The sequence below is a fragment of the Bos taurus genome, chromosome 22, assembly GCF_002263795.3.
Source record: "Bos taurus isolate L1 Dominette 01449 registration number 42190680 breed Hereford chromosome 22, ARS-UCD2.0, whole genome shotgun sequence".
Taxonomy (NCBI): Eukaryota; Metazoa; Chordata; class Mammalia; order Artiodactyla; family Bovidae; genus Bos; species Bos taurus.
In genome coordinates this window covers 48169494-48189685 of record NC_037349.1, presented here as the reverse complement: position 1 = coordinate 48189685, position 20192 = coordinate 48169494, and the positions used below count along the sequence as shown (strand labels likewise).

The following is a 20192-nucleotide window of genomic DNA, read 5'->3' as shown; positions in this document are numbered from 1 at the left end:
GAAGCCCTGCAAGGGGGCTCCTCACAAACATTTTCAGAATTACCATACAGAAAAAAAGGACCAGGATCCAAACATTCCACACTACATAATTTGGTCAAAACAAGGTCCCCCCACTTTGAAAACGAAACAGCCCTGATCTTCCCCACTTAAATCAACATACAGAAAGCAAAGTAAAACCTCGGACTTCTCTGGTGGTCCAGTGGTTAACATTTGCAATGCAGGGGACACGGTTTCCATCCCTAGTTGAGGAACTAAGATCCCACGTGCCACAGAGCAACTAAGCCCACAAGCCACAACTACTGAGCCAGAGCACTCTGGAGCCTGTGTGCCTCAATGAGAGATCCCGCATGATGCAGCTAAGACCCGACTCAGCCAAATAATACTAAAAAAAAAAAAGTAAAAAGAAAGAAAAGTAAAATCTGTCTATATTCATCCCAAGTTTAAGAGCTGTAAGTATTCTCCCAGACATTTGTGTACACATACATATGTACACAGAAGACTGTGAAATACATGTCTGAACAGATTTTCTCTTTCAACAATAGATGAGGGCACCCTGCTGTAACATGGCCATAGCATAGCCAAAGCATAGCTAAGAATTTAACCAGAAAAGTGAGAACTAATCTGCCTGATGTGCAGAGCCTGCTGGCTACACCTAAATCTATTTTCCCTCCTTCCCAAGATGACAGCATTCTAAGCTGCTGCCTGGGTACTAAAGGCCAAATTCTTAAGTCTCGTTGCAGCTAAGTTCTGGCCAATGCAAGAGCTGAAGTGTACCATGTCCAGGTCACTTCCTTAACACGCCTTCTTTTTCCTACGGGCTGGAAGGTCATTTTGGTGGTGCACCACCTTAGACCATGCAGCCAAGGGCGATACCCCAGGCACAGCAGAATAAAGAGACAGAGAGTATCTTGGCCCTGAAGACCTCACAGAATAGGACATGTATCTGAGAGAAAGCAATTGTTCTTGTCTCAGCCTTTGCTAATTTAGATGCTCGAGTACCAACAGCCTAATATACTAATCAAAACAAAGTCTCAAAAAGAAATTCACAATTGTGTGGCTCTGAGTGATACTACAATACTACTTATGAGAAGAATACTACTTCCCACAAGCTCTTGAGAAAGCACGCATTGCACAACAGAGGAGGGGCAGAGATGCAGGTAGGCACAGCCCTGGGGGACAGCAGTGGCGCTCTGAGGTACCACATCACCAAGGCTAGAAGACAGTGCTCCAGCACCCAAGGCGTGTACCCTCGGCCCCTCAGCTGGCAGCAGAGAAGTGGGTGGTCCTGTTCCATGAGGTACAGGGGCACTGCATTCTGTATATAACATACTGGGTAAGAGAACAGGCTTTAGAAACAGAAAGACTTGAGTCTGAATTCTGGTTATACTTAGTCTGAGCACTTGTACAAGTTATCACTTCTAAATTGTGATAGGAATACTGCACAGGTTTAAATGAGCAATAAATACAGGCTTTTACTATGATAGGCTAATTAAATGACAACTTTTAAAAGACTATTACTGATGAACCAACTGAAATCTGGATAGTTACCTCATTAGATAAAAAAACCTTCTTTTCTGGCATGACTAATTTACAGAGCTCTCCTCACTCGGGATGATGACACTACATCCTTGGTGGCTCTTAGAAGTGAGAGGCTGCCTTCAGCTCAACCTAGAGCTTGTTGGCTACACACTATGACATCAACATTCATGAATGGATCTAAATCTTTAATTAACTCATTGTATTCATTTCCTTTTGTTGCTACAGCAAATTAACCACAAAACTAATGGCTTAAAGCAACACAAATCTCTCATCTTACAGAAATCCACAAATGGGTCTCACTTAGTTAAAAGGCAAGGTGTTCACGTTCCTTTCAGAGGTTCTTGAGAATTCATTCCCTTGCCTTTTCCAGCTTCTGGAGGCCATGTGCATTCTCTGGCTTGTAGCCCCGTTCCTCCAAGTACAAAGAAATGAGCACAGCATCTTCACACCTCTCTGTGACTGATTCCTCTGCTTCCCTCTTTCCTGTTTAAAGATCCCTGTGATTACACTGGGACCATCTGGATAATCCAGGATAACTTCTCCAACTCAAAGTGAGTTGACTAACAAACTTAATTTCTCTTTGCCATGTAATCCTACATATTCATGGAGTCCAGGGACTAGAAGACGGACATTTTTGAGGGGGTCATTATTCTATTTATCACAGTCATTTATGTTTTCAGAACAAATAACTTCAAATGTCAGAGTCTGAGAAGAACAGTGATATTATTTTGACAGCAAGAGAGGAAGGCTGCTCTAGTCAGGGAGAGTAAGAGCTCCACAGGGAAGTGTGTGCCAGGTGCATACTGGGACCAGCAACTTGTTTTTGCTCCACTGGACGACAGAAGTCAAGCCCAAAAGTTAGGGAGAAAAGAGAGAAAGCGAGGTGAAAATAATCACTGTGGCCTCTGCATATTGTGAAAAACTGATCCCTTTTAACTATGATAAATGTAACTTTGCTGCTATTCTAAAGGCCATTAAATAATTTTTAAAAATGTGTTCCACTCTCAAGGAACCAGATAAAGAACAAACTAAACCCAAAGCTAGAAGGAAGGAAATAATACATAAAGTAGAGATAACCATCGAGAATAGGAAAAAAACCAACAAAGTTGAGTTGGTTTCTAAAAAAGATTAATGGAATTTACAAACTCTTAGCTAATTAAGAAAAAAAGATTAAAATAAAATCAGAAATGAAAGAGGGAACATTTCAACCAATACCACAAAAATAAAAAGAATTGTAAGAGATTAGTATGAACAACTGTACACCAATAAGCTGGATATCCTAAAAGTAAGGGATAAATTCCTAGAAACATACAACCAACCAAAACAATATGAAGAAAACAGAAAACTTGAATAGACATATAACCATTATAGAGATTGAATCAGTAATCAAAAACCTCTTGGCCTAGGAGAAAAGTTCTAGAAAAACCCTACACCTAATGGTTTCACTGTTGAAGTTCACCAAACATTTTTCTTGAGAAGAACAATTCTTCTCAAACTTTTCCAAAGGGGAGGGAAATTTTATTTATTCTGTGAAGCTAGTAATGCTCTGATATCAAAACCAGACAAAGACACTTCAAGAAAATTACAGAACAACATCCTTTATGAATGTGGTGTTGATGCAAAAATTTTCAACAAAATACTAGTGAAATGAATTCAGCAGCATGTTGAAAGGATTATACACCATGACCAAGTAGGATTTACTCCTGCATTGCAAGGGTGATTCAATTTATGAAAATTGATAAAAGTAATGAATCATAGTAACAGAATGATGGAAAATAACCACATGATCGTCTCAACTAATGCCTAAAAAGCATTTGATAAATGCTTTCATGATAAAAACTCTCAAAAAAGTAGGTATAGATGGTAACTATACTACTTCAACAAAATAAAAGCCATATATAAACAGCCTATAGCTAATATGATACTTAAAAGTAAGGACAAAGATGCTTGCTCTCACCACTTCTTTTCAATATAGTACTGGAAGACCTAGCCAGAGCAATTAGGCAACGAAAAGAAATAAAAGGCATCTAAATTAGGAAGAAGTAAACCATCTTTGTTTACAGATGATCTCATATGCAGAATACTCTAAAGATCCCACACAAAAAAACTTAGAATAAATGAATTCAGCAAAGTTTTAAGATACAAAATCAACACATACAAAAATCGGCTGCATTTCTATACAGCAACAGTGAACAATCCAAAATGGAGCCTCAAGAATAAACCTGACCAACAAGATAACAGACTTAAACACTAAAACCTGCACATTTCTATAAGAAATTAAATAATACACAAATAAATGGAAAGATGGGCTTCCCTAGTGGCTCAGCAGTAAAGAATCCACCTGCCAATGCAGGAGATGTGGGTTTAATCCCTGAGTAGGAAAGATCCCCTGGAGAAGGAAACAGCAACTCATTCCAGTATTCTTGCCTGGAAAATCCCATGGACAGAGGAGGCTGGCAGGCTACACAGTCCGTAAGCTTGCAAGAGTATGTCACAACCTAGGAACTGAACAACAACAAAACGGAAAGACAGCCCATGTTCACGTATTGGAAAACATAATATTGTACACCAATACTATGCATAGAACCAATGTAAAACCTAACAAAATTCCAACAGCATTTTTTGCAGAAACAAAAAAACCCATCCTGAGAAAGAAGAAAAAAGCTAAAAGACCATACTAATCAGGGTTCTCTAGAGAATGAGAACCACTAGGAGTTATACACACACATACACACACAGAGAAAGAAGAAGAAAAAAGAGAATAAGTATCAGATCAGATCAGTCGCTCAGTCGTGTCCGACTCTTTGCAACCCCATGAATTGCAGCACGCCAGGCTTCTCTGTCCTTCACCAACTCCCGGAGTTCACCCAGACTCACATCCATCGAGTCAGTGATGCCATCCAGCCATCTCATCCTCTGTCGTCCCCTTCTCCTCTTGCCCCCAATCCCTCCCAGCATCAGAGTCTTTTCCAATGAGTCAACTCTTCCCATGAGGTGGCCAAAGTACTGGAGTTTCAGCTTTAGCATCATTTATAATTCCAAAGAAATCCCAGGGCTGATCTCCTTCAGAATGGACTGGTTGGATCTCCTTGCAGTCCAAGGGACTCTCAAGAGTCTTCTCCAACACCACAGTTCAAAAGCATCAATTCTTTGGCGCTCAGCCTTCTTCACAGTCCAACTCTCACATCCATACATGACCACAGGAAAAACCATAGCCTTGACTAGACGGACCTTTGTTGACAAAGTAATGTCTCTGCTTTTGAATATGCTATCTAGGTTGGTCATAACTTTCCTTCCAAGGAGTAAGCGTCTTCTAATTTCATGGCTGCAGTCACCATCTGCAGTGATTTTGGAGCCCAGAAAAAGAAAGTCTGACACTGTTTCCACTGTTTCCCCATCTATTTCCCATGAAGTGATGGGACCGGATGCCATGATCTTCGTTTTCTGAATGTTGAGCTTTAAGCCAACTTTTTCACTCTCCACTTTCACTTGCAGCAAGAGGCTTTGTAGTTCCTCTTCACTTTCTGCAATAAGGGTGGTGTCATCTGCATATCTGAGGTTATTGATATTTCTCCCGGCGATCTTGATTCCAGCTTGTGTTTCTTCCAGCCCAGCGTTTCTCTTAATATACTCTGCATATAAGTTAAATAAACAGGGTGACAATATACAGCCTTGATGAACTCCTTTTCCTATTTGGAACCAGTATGTTGGTCCATGTCCAGTTCTAACTGTTGCTTCCTGACCTGCATACAGATTTCTCAAGAGGCAGATCAGGTGGTCTGGTATTCCCATCTCTTTCAGAATTGTCCACAGTTTATTGTGATCCACACAGTCAAAGGCTTTGGCATAGTCAATAAAGCAGAAATAGATGTTTTTCTGGAACTCTCTTGCTTTTTCGATGATCCAGGAGATGTTGGCAATTTGATCTCTGGTTCCTCTGCCTTTTCTAAAACCAGCTTGAACATCAGGAAGTTCACGGTTCACGTATTGCTGAAGCCTGGCTTGGAGAATTTTAAGCATTACTTTACTAGCGTGTGAGATAAGTGCAATTGTGCGGTAGTTTGAGCATTCTTTGGCATTGCCTTTCTTTGGGATTGAAATGAAAACTGACCTTTTCCAGTCCTGTGGCCACTGCTGAATAAGTATTAGAACTGGCAATTACAGAGGCCAAGAAGTCCCAGTATCTGCCAGCTGGAGACCAGGAGAGCCAGTGGTACAATTCAGTTTGAAAGCCCAAGAACCAGGCACTCTGATGTCCAAGGACAGATCAATGTCTCAGTTCCAACAGAGAATGTATATTCACCCCTTCTCTGCCCTTTTGTTCCATCCAAACCCTCAGGGGACTGGAAGATACCCAGCTCCATATGGTGAAGGCCTTTTTTTACTCAGTCTAACTGTTCAGATGTTAATCTCTTCAAGAGACATTCTCACAGACACACCAAGAAGTAACATTTTACCACCTATCTGGGCATCCCTTCACCCAGTCAAGTTGACACAAAAAATTAAGAATCACAGAGGACTCATACCTTCTGATTTAAACTTACTACAATACTGCAAGTGTCAGTGAGAATGTGGAGAAATTGTAACTCTTGTACATGGTTGGTGGGAATATAAAATGGTGCTATAATTATGGAAAACAATATGATGATTCCTAAAAAAAGTAAAAATAGAATTACTATAAGATCCTACTATCTCACTCCTGGGTATATACCTAAAAGAACTGAAAGCAGGATCTCCAAGAGGTATTTATATTTGCAGTCACCTTCACTGCAGCATAATTCACAATATAGCCAAGAAGAGAAAGCAACCCAAGTGTTTAACCAATGAATGGATTTTTAAAATGTGGTATATGTATACAATGGAATATCATTCAGTCTTGAAGAGGAAGGAAATCCTGTCGCGTAGTTCAACATGGATAAATCTTGAGGACATTATACTAGGTGAAACAAGCCAATTACAAAAGACAGATACTGTATGATTCCACTTACATGAGATACCTAGAGCAGTCAAATTCACAGAAATACAAAGTGCAATGGTGATCGCTAGGGGTTGGAGATGGGGGAGGGGGGAAACAGGGAGTTATTTAATGGGCATAGAGTTTCAATTCTGCAACATGAAAAAGCTATGGAGATCTGCTATGTAACAATACACTTAACACTTGTGGAACTGTACATTTAAAAATGATTAAGATTGCAAATTTCATATTGTATTTTTTTGACAATTAAAACTTTTTCTTTAATTAAAAAAAATTTTTTTTAATATGCTTCACTATATCTTAACAGCTGAAACTAAAATCTGGACCCCAGTATCACTTAAGCAAATCCTTCCAAAAGAAAGCTCAATTACTAAACACTTTCAACAGGGACCGAGGACCAAACTCCTCCCACTCACCTTCGTTTTGGTGCCCTAATGAAGAGCTCACAGAGGAGCCTGCCCTGCTCATCCTTATAGTCTCGGATGGTGTTGTAGAGTTCATGGCACACAGCAATCTATACATAGGAAAAGGAGAAAAATCACCAGAAAATTGATCAGAAAGTCATGGTAGGCATTAGGATTATTAAAAAAAAAAAAGCCAGGAGAAAGGATGAATCCCCAAATTCCCACATGGGAACCCAAATCTGAAATAGGCTGACATTATCTCTCCTTATTTAAGATCATTTAAATGATTAAATCTTTCATCAGAATGTGGTACTAGTGTTTTTTCTTTTCTTTGAAACCGAATCAGTTCATACCACCCTTGCTTAAAAAGCATCCAGCAGAGGGGCTTCTTACCAGCCAGAGAATAAAATCTAAACTCCTAACACTGCCCACAGAGTACGCAGGGTACACTCCGGCTGGGCAGACTCTTGCCAGTTTCCTTCTCCCTCTTGACCCTCTCTGTAATCACAACACATCAAACCCATTCCTGAGCCAGCTCCTCGGTCTGGAACATTCTTCCCCAGCGCTCTGCAGGGCTGGTGCCTTCTGATCACAAAGAAACCTTTCCTGAAGATATGGCCAAAACAGCCCGGATCATCCAAACTTTTCTTCATAGCATTCATCAGTAACTGAGGCTACTTTTTTATTTATGTGCTCATCTGTCTACATTCTGCTTCTCCAACACTAGCCTCTAAGTTTCACGTGAAAAACTAGCTCACCTTACACATGGTTATATTCCAACTACCACAAGAGAGCTTGGCACAGGCAAGCACAGTTACTCAAGTGACTATATGACAAAAGAATATTCTTTATTATTTCATAATATTAAATTATACTACTACTGTAAGGCTTTTGGCTAAATATTTTCGTGAAACAAAGATTAAGAAGATCAAACCAGAGGAAAAAGAAGCTGAAAGCCCTTGCATCTTAACAGCTTATCATTACAGGAAGGGTAGGGAATCGTGCAGAAGGCAGAAACTGTGATTCAAGTTACTTACAGGGTCTACAGTTGGAAGACTGGAAAGTCTCCTCCTTTTCCTGCTTGGGCCTGGTGTAGACACAGAATGGTGCCCATCATCAAAGTCCCCACTGACACTACTGGAAGGGGAGGTAGCTCTTCTTCTCTTGGAACCCATGGAATCCAACTTCTTCTATAAAGAAGAATTAGCCATGTTCTTAAATTGAAATTTATGCTCTGCCACCAAGCCCTCAGCTGGCCACCTGCTACCAAGCTTCAGATATGTTCACTGTTGCAAAGAAGCTTAACTATGCTTTTTCAATGCAAGTCCTAGACCTTGCTTTAGCCCCTTCACTTATCAGAATGCTACACTTTCCACTGGATGGGACAAATTCAGCAAAAGTATACTCATCTGTATTTACCAATTTTGAATGACAACCACTTCTGGCCCCAAATTTACCCTGGAATGGAGTTTGAAAATCCACATAACACAGTACACCCACATATAATGGTGTGCTGGCATACTGCCTCAGGGTCAGAGACTCTAAGGAGGTCAGCTCTGGAGTGAGCAGCCTCATCTATTTTCCCCAGAGTTCCTTACGATTATGACCACTTTCTAGGAAGGCCAGGATGAGTGTGTGTGTCAGGGGGAGACCTGCAGAAGCAGACTCTGTGGCAAAAGAGTAGGGGGATAGAGGACCTTCTAGCATTTCAGATGTACCCTAAAATTAACACACTGAAAATAAATTTTCTCCACTCAGTAAGGAAAGCTTCACAAGACATAACCCAGAAAACACTCAACTTGCCATACCTATGCTAACTAAAGTAGCAAAACTCCATTTGGAAATTTTTCTGTCAATTCAGACTAACCTTTTCAGTTCTTTGAGGTATTCTATCCCCATGAGCTCACTACTTTACATTTCAGTAGAAGATCTGGAAGAATACCTCAAAAATGAGATTTTAGGTCCTCCTTGGCCTCCCAGAAACATGTAAATATTTGCTCTAGTTTTAGGCAGGCTGCTAAGTAATCTTTACACAACTTTACTATATATATTTGACTATAACATAAAAAATGCAACCACTGAAATGACCTGCTACATCGAGAGGGAAAGGATATATACCCAAGCAAGTCCTACAATGCTTATACAATTTAACAACAGTATCAAATAGGATACTGTAATTTCAAAGGGCTTTCTCTAAATAAAAAAGAAAACACTGACCCTAGGGTCTCTTATCAACATCCAATTTCAGGAAACAGACACCAGCAGCTGAAAGAATGGGTTGCCAGTAATATGGAGAGAAAAACTAGGGATTTGCAGGGAATAAAAAACAGGAACAAAACAAACCAACAAAATAAAAATTCTGGTAGCCAACAAACAAACAAAAGAAGTCTCTCATCTCTTCCCCTGAACTACAGCCCACATGGTGTTTAAAAACTGAGTCTAATATCATACGGTTCCTTCCTCTAGGACTTAGTTTGTTATACAGTGTATTAGTTTGCAATTGGCTACAACTGGCTAAGGCTTCAAAGGACTTAGGCCAAGGCCAGCCAAGTTTTGTTGATTTTTATTTGTTTTATAAAAGGCTGATAAAGTGGCCTCAGTTGAGTAAGACGCAGAAACTAAGGACCAAGCTTTTATAAACAATCTATGACAAGGACTCAAGTGAATCTGATGAACATAAGGCAGGACTCTATGAAAAAGATAACAAAATTTAAGAAAGGTAGAAGGGAAAAGCCAAAGAAGGACAGAAAAGGGAAAGGATGTAGATGATCAGTAATTTACCAGCTTTACCAGAGCACAACCAGCTCCTCGAAAAGCCAGTCTCCTCATTATGTCTGAAGGCCAAGTGAAGCCACAGGGAGAAAGCAGGGCTTTAGAAGTGCTGATTCAATGTTAATGTATTCAAAACTGAAAGAGAAGAACAAGGCAGAGAAGGGGGAAATAAAAAGAAGGGTCAAAAGGAGTAAAAATGATTACGAATAGGCAGAAAACATTCAAGCAGAACTGCTAAAGAAAGATAAGAGAACTGGAGAAAATAAGTGTATCAGTTCTCCTGCACCAACCAAACTTCTGCAAAGGCTCAGGCACTAACAGTATCTCATATTCCTTCCATTGTAACACCAAATGCTTTTCACATGCTTAAAGATGTCTCACTGAGGTTCCCCTTTACTCACATGGAATGACTGTCAATTCCAGGAACGAAGCATGCCTGCCCAATTGCCCCCTAGTCAATAAGAGCAGAGTTCAATCACAGCTGGAATGGAGCATGAACACATGTGAAAGGCTCACATGAGACACCAACTGTTAGCAAGCTGGAACAAACCAAGAATGGCTTATGGTGAGCAGTCTGGTAAACTCCTCCCCACCAAAAAAATCCAGAGAGAGACATTTCTTTCCAAAAGTCCTATCAGCATTGAAAAGATACTACACACAAATTTAGAAAGGTTGTTTCTTTTTTTTTTTAAAGCCTTTCAACCAATTGGGAGAAGGTCAAAATTACTTTTATAAATAACTCACTGAAAATCAAATAACAAAAAACGTAAATCACTGCGGGGGAGAGGGCTTGGTGTATGCTGTGTGTCTGTTAGTCGCTCGGTCATGTCCGACTCTCTGCCACCCCACGGACCACAGCCCGCCAGGCTCCTCTGTCTAGGGGATTTACCAGGCAAGAATACTGGAGTGGGCTGCCATTTCCTTCTCTCTGTGTGTATCAGTTCCGTTTAGTTGCTCAGTCGTGTTCAACTCTTTGTGACCCCACGGACTGCAGCACCCCAGGCTTCCCTGTCCATTACCAACTCCCAGAGCTTATTCAAACTCACGTACATCAAATCGGTGATGCCATCCAACCACCTCATCCTCTGTTGTCCCCTTCTCCTCCCACCGCCAATCTTTCCCAGCATAAGGGTCTTTTCTAGTGACACAGTTCTTCGCATTAGGTGGCCAAAGTATTGGAGTTTCAGCTTCAGCCTCAGTTCTTCCAATGAATATTCAAGACTGATTATAGTCTAGACCATATATTGTCCAAAATAACTCCAATCATTAATTTACTTTGATAACAACAAAAAGATTCAACTTAAGTATAATTTTCAAATATTTTGTCATTTAAAGAACACATTTTAACATGTACTTTGAAAGTCTGGCAAGAAAAGCAATGTGCCCAGGTGGGTGGGAGGAGCAACAAGACCGGAGCTCAGAAGTGAAGACTAATAAGAGACACGGGTCTTCCTTCTTTAATGATCTGTTTGAGGCTGGGTCACAACCTCTCAGATCTGTTTCTTCATTTCTAAAATGAAAACAGTAGTGTATATATCAGGGCTCAGTGGTAAAGAATTCACCTGCCGACACAGGAGCTGCAGGTTCGATTCCTGGGTCAGAATCCCCTACAGAAGGAAATGGCAACCCATTCCAGTATTCTTGCCAGGATAATCCCATGGACAGGAGAACCTGGCAGGCTACAGTCCATGGGGTCGCAAAGAATCAGACACGACTGAGTGAGCACACATGCAAAGCGTACATATCTCCCTTGGACTGTTTTGACAATGAATGTACATGAAATCACTTTGAAATGTCACAAGGGAAGCCTCTGAAATATCAAAGTGCAACAAAAATGTTAAAACTTAACTCTAGGATTTCATTCTCCCTTGTGCACAAGAAAAGCAATTTATCCATTTTTGTCACCTGACTTATAGCACAGTTTCAGTGATCAACTAATCTATTTAACAAATGTAGTAAAAGTGCACTTAAGTAAAATATTAAAAAAAAAAGTTTGTGTAGTTTAAAAGGCTTGTGAGCATCCATTCAGCAATTATTTTTCTATAAAGAGAAAAGGAATAGATTCTGAAGCTTAGTTACAACTTTTTAAACGGCATTGATTACAGTCACATGTCCAAAATCTAACAACCAATGATAAATTACAGTGGACAGTAAAGAATAACTTTACAATGTGCAACCGGGAAAAAATTACTCAGTATAGCCAAATGGTGTATTCTGACAGTTTATAGACTTTTACTACTCTTCTGTATTTCCAGTGATTCTTAGTGCCGTAATTTATCTTTAACACAATAATCTTGGGGAAAAAATCACTTATAATGCTGTGTGTTAGTCATTCAGTCGTGTCCGACTCTTTGCAACCCCAAGGGCTGTAGCCCGCCAGGCTCCTCTGTGCATGGAATTGTCCAGGCAAGACTACTGGAGTGGGTTGCCATTCCCTTCTCCAGGAGATCTGCCCAACCCAGGGATCCAACCCGGCTGGGTCTCCTGTATTGTAGGCAGATAGCGTTCTCAGCTTTCAGTATTTGTTCTATGCCTGGCTGCCTTTTTAAAAAACCTTCCTGTGAACAAATTATATGTATTATGTTGCAGCCTGTGTTTGCCTTAGAGAATATTCCTGAATCAACATTCCCGCACATGATGTTCGAAGTCTTGAGACTAGCCTATCACACAGATACAGCAATGTACTAATCTTAGGGGTTTGGATAGAACATTAATACTTTAGGTATTTCGGACACTCCCAAAGCCCAAGAGGTCAAACCCTTCTATTTATCCACAAATGTCTGTTACTGATTTGACATACTTTTTCAAAAAATAACTTTCAATTTTTAGACATAAAAGAAGAAATATACTGCTCTTTTGTATTGAATCCACTTTGCTTCTGAATTGTACTTGGGAAAAGAGCTCACTACTAAATGGAAAAAAAAAAACTAGAAATCACTGAGGAGGGATAATTTGCTGGAAAACAAGTTAACAGTAATGCTTTATACTCCAACACATGTTCCTACAGTCGTAGTAATAATTTCTATATTCACTATACCGTGTATTCGTCATTTGTTTTTCAGGATTCCTCCTTAATTTCTGCCTATCTTTCTTCACCTTTAAGTCACCAATATCTATCCTATAATAACGAAACTATGCTTCTTTTTCAATAAAAAAATTTTGTTGAGATGGAAAATATTAAAACCCAGAAATGTACACAATTTTAAAACCTCGAATCTTTGTGGTGTTGCACGGAAAAAAATTATATCTGCCCTCCATGACAAATACAACTCCCACTGATTTAAAAAAACACTCAGTCCGAACAGTCATCTGTAAAGTATTAAAAAAAAAAAACATCTACTAGGCGAGTTTGTGTCTGAACCGTCAAGAAACGACAACAACAAAAAAAGAAGCCCTTAACTGCTGAGGAAATGTAAGACTTTCCCAACCTGTCACCGGCACGGGGAACTAAGGGAAACGTTGACAGCTTTGAAGTTGCCCGCGACGGGAGCTCGGCCAGCCGCGGGGGGCGGGAAAGCGGGGCGCTGGGAGCTTTCGGGCCGCGGCGCGCCTTTGTCCCTGGCGGCAGGTGCGGCGAGGCTGCCGGGCCTGTCCCGAAACCCCGCCGCCGGGCCACGCCCCGCGCTCCCGGCCCGACCGGCGCGTCCCCACCATCGGGGCGGGGCCTCCGCCGCTGCTCCCGCCCGCCCGGGCCCACACAAAGGCCCGGCAGTCGGCCGAGAGGAAGCGGCCCCGCCCGCCCCGGGCCCGGCCTTACCCAGCCGCTCCGCCGCCTGCAGCCCCGGCCGCCGACCGCCGCGCCCCGCCCCGTGGAAGCCACGGCTGCTGCTATTGCTCCTCCGGCCGCGGCCGCTGCCGTCGCTCCAGCACCCGCCGCCCTCACCGCCCTCACCCCTCCCGGTACCGCCGCAAAACCAGTTCCGCGGCCGTCGAGCGAACCCGGCTCCGCACGACACTGCGTGCGCGCGCACACGGGCCAGCGGCCACGCGCTTTACGGCAGCAGCGTGAGTGCGTGACGCTCGGCGGAGGCCTCAGTTCGCACGTGGCGCCTGCAGAGACACGTTGTACCTTGTAAGCGCTGGTGTAACTTCGGGCGCAGTTCTTTCGGCTTCCACTATGAAGCGGCCGAGTGAGTGTGGTCAGGGGGCGGGCGTGGAGGGGGCGTTTGTGTCTGATAGTCGATGAACCCACCAGGATGCTCCGTCTCCCTGATCCCGTCTAGAACCAAGGGTTGGAAGGCCCCACGTGAGCCGCGCGGTCTTGTGTGCAGCAAGAAAGTCTGGGCCCCAAGGGTGAAGATCAGGCCTGAGAGTCATGAGGACCCAGTGTCTGAGCCAGGTTTAAACACGCACTGTTAGATTTTCTTCTGTGATTCGTGCTGTTTGACAGGAAGTGGCAGTTTTGGGGTTATACGCTCCTGTGTACGATCCCAGTCTAATCTAAGAAGGTGGAAGTAGGGAAGTTGGATCTACAACGAATCTGTTGAGTTAGATTCTCTGGGACTTGACTGGTCCGTGATTATTTTTACCACGCGCCCCACAATATTATTAAATTATGTTTCAGAGCCAGTTAATGTAAAAATGGATGTGACCTAAAGCGCGGTCATCAAAAGCTAACCAAACTGATCATTTATGGATAAAATTTTGAAAAACAGTAAATAAATTAATCCTTTTGTGATGTGTTACTTTGTAGAATTAAAGAAAGCAAGTAAACGCATGACTTGCCACAAGCGGTATAAAATCCAAAAAAAGGTAAGTCTTGGAAGAGTTGTGAAACTTAAAGTTGCTCAGTCGTGCCTGACTCTTTACGAGGCCAGGGACTATATACCCCGTGGAATTCTCCAAGCCAGAATACTGGAGTGGTAGCCTTTCCCTTCTCCAGGCGATCTTCCCAATCCAGGGATCAAACCCAGGTCTCCCGCATTACAGGCGGAGTCTACCAGCTGAGCCACAAGGGAAGCCCAAGAATGCTGGAGTGGGTAGCCTAGCCCTTCTCCAGCGGATCTTCCCGATCCAGGAATCGAACCCAGGTCTCCTGCATCGCAGGTGGATTCTTTACCAACTGAGCTACCAGGGAAGCCTGGAAGAGGCTAAATTGATTTCCTGCCCCAGAGATGTAGGTTAACATTAGTATGATTTCACTAATGGAGGTTTAACTAGAACAGAGGTCGGATATGGTGCAAGCTCTTAGGGAGTAGAAATAATTCAGTGACATGTAAACTGCAGCCACATTGGCTACTCACTGGAATTCTCTTTAGTATTTCTGTAAACTGATAAAATACCATTATGGTAGGTTCGAGAACACCATCGAAAGTTGAGGAAAGAGGCTAAAAAACGGGGTCGAAAGAAGCCTAGGAAAGACCCAGGAGTTCCAAACAGTGCTCCTTTTAAGGAGGCTCTTCTTCGGGAAGCTGAGCTAAGGAAACAGCAGGTAAGATGTATTAGCTCACGCTTTCAACAAGTGGTGTGTGGGTGTGTGTAAAGTTACAACAGCAAGTCACTGGCTCATGCATTTCTCTTGTGGCTTGAACACAGCTTGAAGAACTGAAACAGCAGCAGAAACTTGACAGGCAAAACGAACGGAACAAGAAAAGAAAACTTGAAACTGACCCTGATGTTAAGCTATCTAACACAGAACCTGTAACAGAGGTAGGGGTTACAGTCATGAAAAGTGGAAATGAGTTACATCTACTGACCTTCTAATTTTGTGTCCTTTCCCTTGACTTTATCCCCCAGGAATTAGGGCAACGCAAAGCTAAGAAAGCCAAGACAAGCAAACAGAATCCAAAGAGGCTGTACTGTCAGGAACTTAAAAAGGTATCATAGTCTAGGTTAGTGTCTAAAAGTGGTTGTGAAGTTTAAAAGACTTAAGAATCATCTTTTTTTCCTCCTGACACCAACTTTATAGAAGTGGGAGTAGAGTTCTCTTGAGCTGGAAGAATTCTTCAGCAAGTTGGCTTGGTCTGTTACATTTAGCTAAAGGAAATATTAAAAAAAAGGTGGGGGGGAGGCCATAGTCCCTGTGACCATTGTATGGTCACACCAGGTCTAAGTTGCATCACACAGAATCCTTAGATGTAGCACATGTGATCTAGTTCCCTGACCAGGGATTGAATCTGAGCCCCCTGTATTGGGAGTGGGAGTCCAAGCCACTGGACCCCCAGGGAAGTCCCCAGAAATATTCTTGTGCTTTTAATTTTTTGCATGAGAAACAGATGCCCATAAGCATGATTTACAGAAGTGGCATTGGGTGTTAAAATAACATGTTGATACATGGGCTTTTAAAGTAGTAGTAGTACTACTCTAGTAGTACAAAAGATTGTCAAATACTCGGCCAAAACCTACATGAGCAGGGTCAAGGGTGTCTTGGGGTAGCACCCCCATCCCCAAGACCTTATTCTCCTGAGCTCACTCCCTCCCGTGAAGAGACCCTGGCTGTGTTTCTCAGCAGCTCCTGGCAGGACCATAAGGATCTCTCAGACTACATGATTCAGAATGGGGAGGTTGCATTTTTAGATAGTGGGAGTGTTTCCACTCTTGAGATCCACTGTTCAGAGGCCACTGAACAAACCTGTGTCTGTCATGTAAGGAATGGTGAACACAGACATGAGATTCACCTCTGAGCTCACTCTGTTGAAAAGACAGAGCCAGTGTACTTACATGGAGGGTGGTGCCAGACTGAGTGATGCTGTTCTGACAGCTTCTGCTTTGACAGGTGATTGAAGCCTCAGATGTTGTGCTAGAGGTGTTGGATGCCAGAGATCCTCTTGGTTGCAGGTGTCCCCAGGTAGAAGAAGCCATCATCCGGGGTGGACAGAAAAAGCTGGTACTTGTATTAAATAAATCAGGTAGGTGAAAAGGGTAGGCTCTTTATGTTCCATATGCACTGATGAGGTATGAGGAAAACATCTGCACAGTCTTACTGTCTGTGAAGACTCGTAAGATCCAACTCTGACCTCAGTGGGACCAGTGCATATGCACGAGCTCTTGTTGCCAAAGACAGTGCTGGGCTCATAATAAGAGTGTAACCTTTCTAGACTCAGCTACTGTGCAGTATATTTCACATAGGAAATGATGGCAGAGTGCCGTATTCCCCACACCTGCACAGTGTCCGTATGTGGCAGCATTTAAATGAAATACATGGTTATGTATCTGGGTTTAAGCAGCAAGGACAGGAACACCCAGAAACAGAAACCTGTGAAACAATAAGGATAGAACTAAAATTACTCCTAGGGGGTCAATAAACTTGGTTGCTACCTGATAGTATAATTCCGGAAGCATGGCCCTAAAGTTCGTACAGTAACCTAGAAGTTGACTTAATCCTGAAAAGGTGAGCAATGCAGAGAAGTGAAGAAATACAGAGGTATATGTACTGAATTGTGCTAAACAGAAGCTTGTTGGGGTGCAGACATTCTCCCAGTCTTACAGTTCAGATGCTTTTTAAAACCTGGGGAAAGGCAAACCTGAATGATAGACATAGCTTGCTAGACTTTGCAAATTCATCTCAACAAAATGAGCAGGATTGTATTCCTAATCCCTATCAGATTTGGTACCAAAGGAGAATTTGGAGAACTGGCTAAGTTATTTGAACAAAGAATTGCCAACAGTGGTGTTCAAAGCCTCAACACAACAAAAGGACAAAAGGAAGCGTATCAAGGTACCCTTAATTTAGTGGTGGGAAATGTGGTTCTTTCAGATGGGTGAAACATGATGAGTGTACAAAATCTTGATTAAAAAATGAAAACTTATAAGATCCAACTCTGATTTCATCCAGAAATAATCTGAAAGACAATGGAATGTGGCAATTTTAATAGATGGGCTTTGGAGCCAGAGTGGTTGGGTTTTATCTGGTGGCTTGTCCAAAGGTGTTAAAGTAATCATTTTGGATTTTAACTTGTGAAGGTAAAGAAGAAAGCTGCTCTGTCCAAAAGTGAAGTCTGTGTTGGAAAACAAGGCCTTTGGAAGCTTCTTGAAGGTTTTCAGAAAACTTCTGGCAAAGCCATTCATGTTGGGGTAATTGGTGAGTGTCAGTTCACCGTATTTTATATATTAGCTCAATAAGTGCAACTCAACACTATAGGTAATGTTAGCTTCTAAGAGCTCTGATTACTTGAATTAATAATCTTTTCCTGCCCTTTCATTACTTGTGCAAGAAATGAAGATACCAAGAGTGGTCTTAGTGTTGAAGTGAGGACGCTCAGATCCAACTCTGATCTTGCTATAAAAATCAGGCAGGCATAAAAAAAGACAGCGGAAATTGGATAATTACCAGCATTAGCCTTTTGTAATCTGTGGATTTCCCATTTGTAGGTTTCCCAAATGTGGGGAAAAGCAGTGTCATCAATAGCTTAAAGCAAGAACAGATATGCAGTGTTGGTGTATCCATGGGGCTCACGAGGTAAACTGTTGTAACATTGTTGTAACATTTCATTATAGATGAGTAAATTTTGGTTATTTTAAGGGAGACAATATTGTATTTCTATTTACTCAATTTTTCTACTCAGTGAAAGGCGGGGGACTCAGCCACGGTTAGGCTTGGGGAAGAATGGATCTAGTAGAATAGCTGCCCACAATCTAGTTTGAAAGATGAGCACATAGGTTCAGAGAGGAGAAAACTGCCTTAGAAGAAGTGATATTCAAACCTGAACTTGAAGTCAATAGAAGTCTGCCAGGTAGAAGGGAAATACTTGACAAGAAGCAGCTTGTGTTTAGGTCATAGTGTTTCACTTTAGAAGAGAGTGTGTTTTAGTGGTTTTAGATAAACATGAAGCAAATGATGATAAACTGGATCTGACAGACTGTGCTGAGTTTGTTCAATCCAACCCTGAGCTTCGTGTTCTGTCCCTTGTCCTTCAGGAAAACTAGTGCCCCGTCAGTTACCATCTTTCTTGTTCCAGGTGCATGCAGCTTGTCCCCTTGGACAAACAAATCACAATTATAGACAGTCCATGTTTCATTGTGTCTCCACTTAACTCTGCTCCTGCACTTGCTCTGAGAAGTCCAGCAAGTATTGAGGTAGTAAGACCATTGGAGGCTGCTAGCGCCATCCTGTCCCAGGCTGATGCCCAACAGGTAAAAGAATCCCTTTTCCCTTGAGTTCAATCTGTCTTTCATTGTAAGCTTTTTAAAAAACAAACAAAAAACAAAAACATTCATCTGTATCAGATAAATGAGCTTTGTTTCTGTTTTTTTAAGGTAGTACTGAAATTTACTGTCCCCGTCTTTACAAATTCTCTGGAATTTTTTACTTCATTTGCTCAGAGAAGAGGACTGCACCAAAAAGGTGGAAGCCCAAATGTAGAAGGTGCTGCCAAAGTGCTGTGGTCTGAGTGGACAGGGTAAGGCTTCTTTCTGTTGGCTTTTGGATGATCATATAGGAGAAAGGAACTGATTTTTGACCATACTTTGTTTTTAATATCAGTGCTTTCTTAGGTTACTATTGCCATCCCCCTGCATCTTGGACTCCTCCTCCACATTTTAATGAGAGCATTGTGACAGACATGAAATGGGGCTTTGATCTGGAAGAACTGGAAAAGAACAATGCACACAGTATACAAGGTAAGCATGGCTTGTGTTAAATTGCTGTCTTTATCAGCTGCCAGGCCAGTGAAGGTCTTGTCTGTTTATGTGGGCTATGTTTACTTTTCCTAGCCATCAAGAGCCCTCATTTAGCCAGTAGCATCCTTTTCCAGTCATCGGGTCTGACAAATGGAGTGATAGATGAAAATGACATACCTGAAGAATTGCTAAAACAGAAAAAACAGAAGCAGGAGCAGGAGAGCTACGAATATGTCAAGATGGATCAGGGAATTGTTGACGAAGAAGGTGATGTAAGTATGTCATGCATGAGTTGTTTAAGCTAAAGTAAGTTTTCTAGAGTTACAATATACAACAAATGCAAAGGGGCTAAAGAAAGAAATAGAAATTAAAGTGTGTCTATTTCATGACTTAGGTTTAAGGCTTGCAATCATTAGTCTTGATTTTGTACATCCTTTACTGTGTACTTCCAGACACTTTTTTCTGGGTACATAATTAACTTGGATTAGTGAGCAGGCAAGGGCTACCAATACTATCTTTCTCTCCCACAGGATGAGAGCTTAGCCATGTCCCCCGCAGAAGAGGCCTGTGAGACACTGTCTGAGAAGTCTCGAGCAGGTGAGTTGGGTGGAAAGGTCTTCCAGCAAAGAAGTATGATACAGAATTACTTTTACTTTAAAAAAAAAAAAAAAATCTCTTTTCTTTCCAATATAGATAAGCAGTCTGCACCATCTTTTGTCTTGGATAAAATGACTGAAGAGGAAGATGATGTTTATGACTTCAGTACAGATTATGTATAATAAAGCCTTGTCCTGTAGAGTTTTTTGTTGGTGGTGGATTTTAACATTGTGAGCAGACTGCTAAGCTGTTCTGCATGTGATGTACCAGTTAGTTAGTGGTTATGACATGAGCTATGTAAATTTTGTAGGTATGTATATAACAATATATTCATTTAAAAAAATTAT

The 20192-nt window shown here is 41.8% G+C and overlaps 2 protein-coding genes and 3 non-coding genes across 46 annotated transcripts in view; 4 read left to right on the top strand and 1 right to left on the bottom strand.

Moving 5' to 3' along the window:
- PBRM1 (polybromo 1) overlaps positions 1–13606 on the bottom strand; it is a 106924-nt gene extending 93318 nt beyond the window's left edge. For 13 of the 41 annotated variants that reach the window (XM_059879529.1, XM_010817826.2, XM_010817829.2 and 10 more), the window contains exons 1-4: positions 10092–13108; positions 9700–9825; positions 7956–8108; positions 6931–7028 (exon numbers count right to left, since the gene is read on the bottom strand). In XM_059879529.1, coding sequence (XP_059735512.1) covers positions 6931–7028; positions 7956–8108; positions 9700–9747 — 299 coding nt within the window. In that variant the 5' untranslated portion in view covers positions 9748–9825; positions 10092–13108. The other 28 variants (XM_059879518.1, XM_024982497.2, XM_059879523.1 and 25 more) reach the window with 16 other exon arrangements.
- A 102-nt stretch (positions 13607–13708) lies between these two features.
- GNL3 (G protein nucleolar 3) lies at positions 13709–20046 on the top strand. Of its 2 annotated transcripts, none has more exons than XM_005222993.5 (15): positions 13709–13762; positions 14384–14442; positions 14984–15121; positions 15226–15339; positions 15427–15507; positions 16406–16538; positions 17235–17347; positions 17593–17710; positions 18001–18088; positions 18588–18762; positions 18886–19028; positions 19112–19248; positions 19342–19520; positions 19779–19845; positions 19942–20046. In XM_005222993.5, exons 2-15 carry the CDS (start codon positions 14407–14409, stop codon positions 20025–20027), a joined length of 1608 nt encoding a protein of 535 aa, XP_005223050.2. In that variant the 5' UTR covers positions 13709–13762; positions 14384–14406; the 3' UTR covers positions 20028–20046. The 2 variants fall into 2 exon arrangements, with proteins under 2 accessions (XP_005223050.2, XP_002697062.2); XM_002697016.6 differs by having other exon boundaries at positions 13709–13820.
- On the top strand, positions 16582–16658 carry LOC112443563 (small nucleolar RNA SNORD19). Its single transcript, XR_003031974.1, has one exon. It is a non-coding gene; the product is annotated as a small nucleolar RNA SNORD19 (small nucleolar RNA).
- On the top strand, positions 17385–17466 carry LOC112443567 (small nucleolar RNA SNORD19B). Its single transcript, XR_003031978.1, has one exon. It is a non-coding gene; the product is annotated as a small nucleolar RNA SNORD19B (small nucleolar RNA).
- On the top strand, positions 18452–18528 carry LOC112443564 (small nucleolar RNA SNORD69). Its single transcript, XR_003031975.1, has one exon. It is a non-coding gene; the product is annotated as a small nucleolar RNA SNORD69 (small nucleolar RNA).
- Positions 20047–20192: the final 146 nt, after the last annotated feature.

Excerpts from the sequence above, each read along its gene's own strand:
- GNL3 (XM_002697016.6), top strand. Across the intron at positions 17,348-17,592 it reads ACAAAAGGAAGCGTATCAAG|GTAAAGAAGAAAGCTGCTCT; the intron begins GTACCCTTAATT and ends TAACTTGTGAAG. Across the intron at positions 19,846-19,941 it reads GTCTGAGAAGTCTCGAGCAG|ATAAGCAGTCTGCACCATCT; the intron begins GTGAGTTGGGTG and ends TTTCCAATATAG.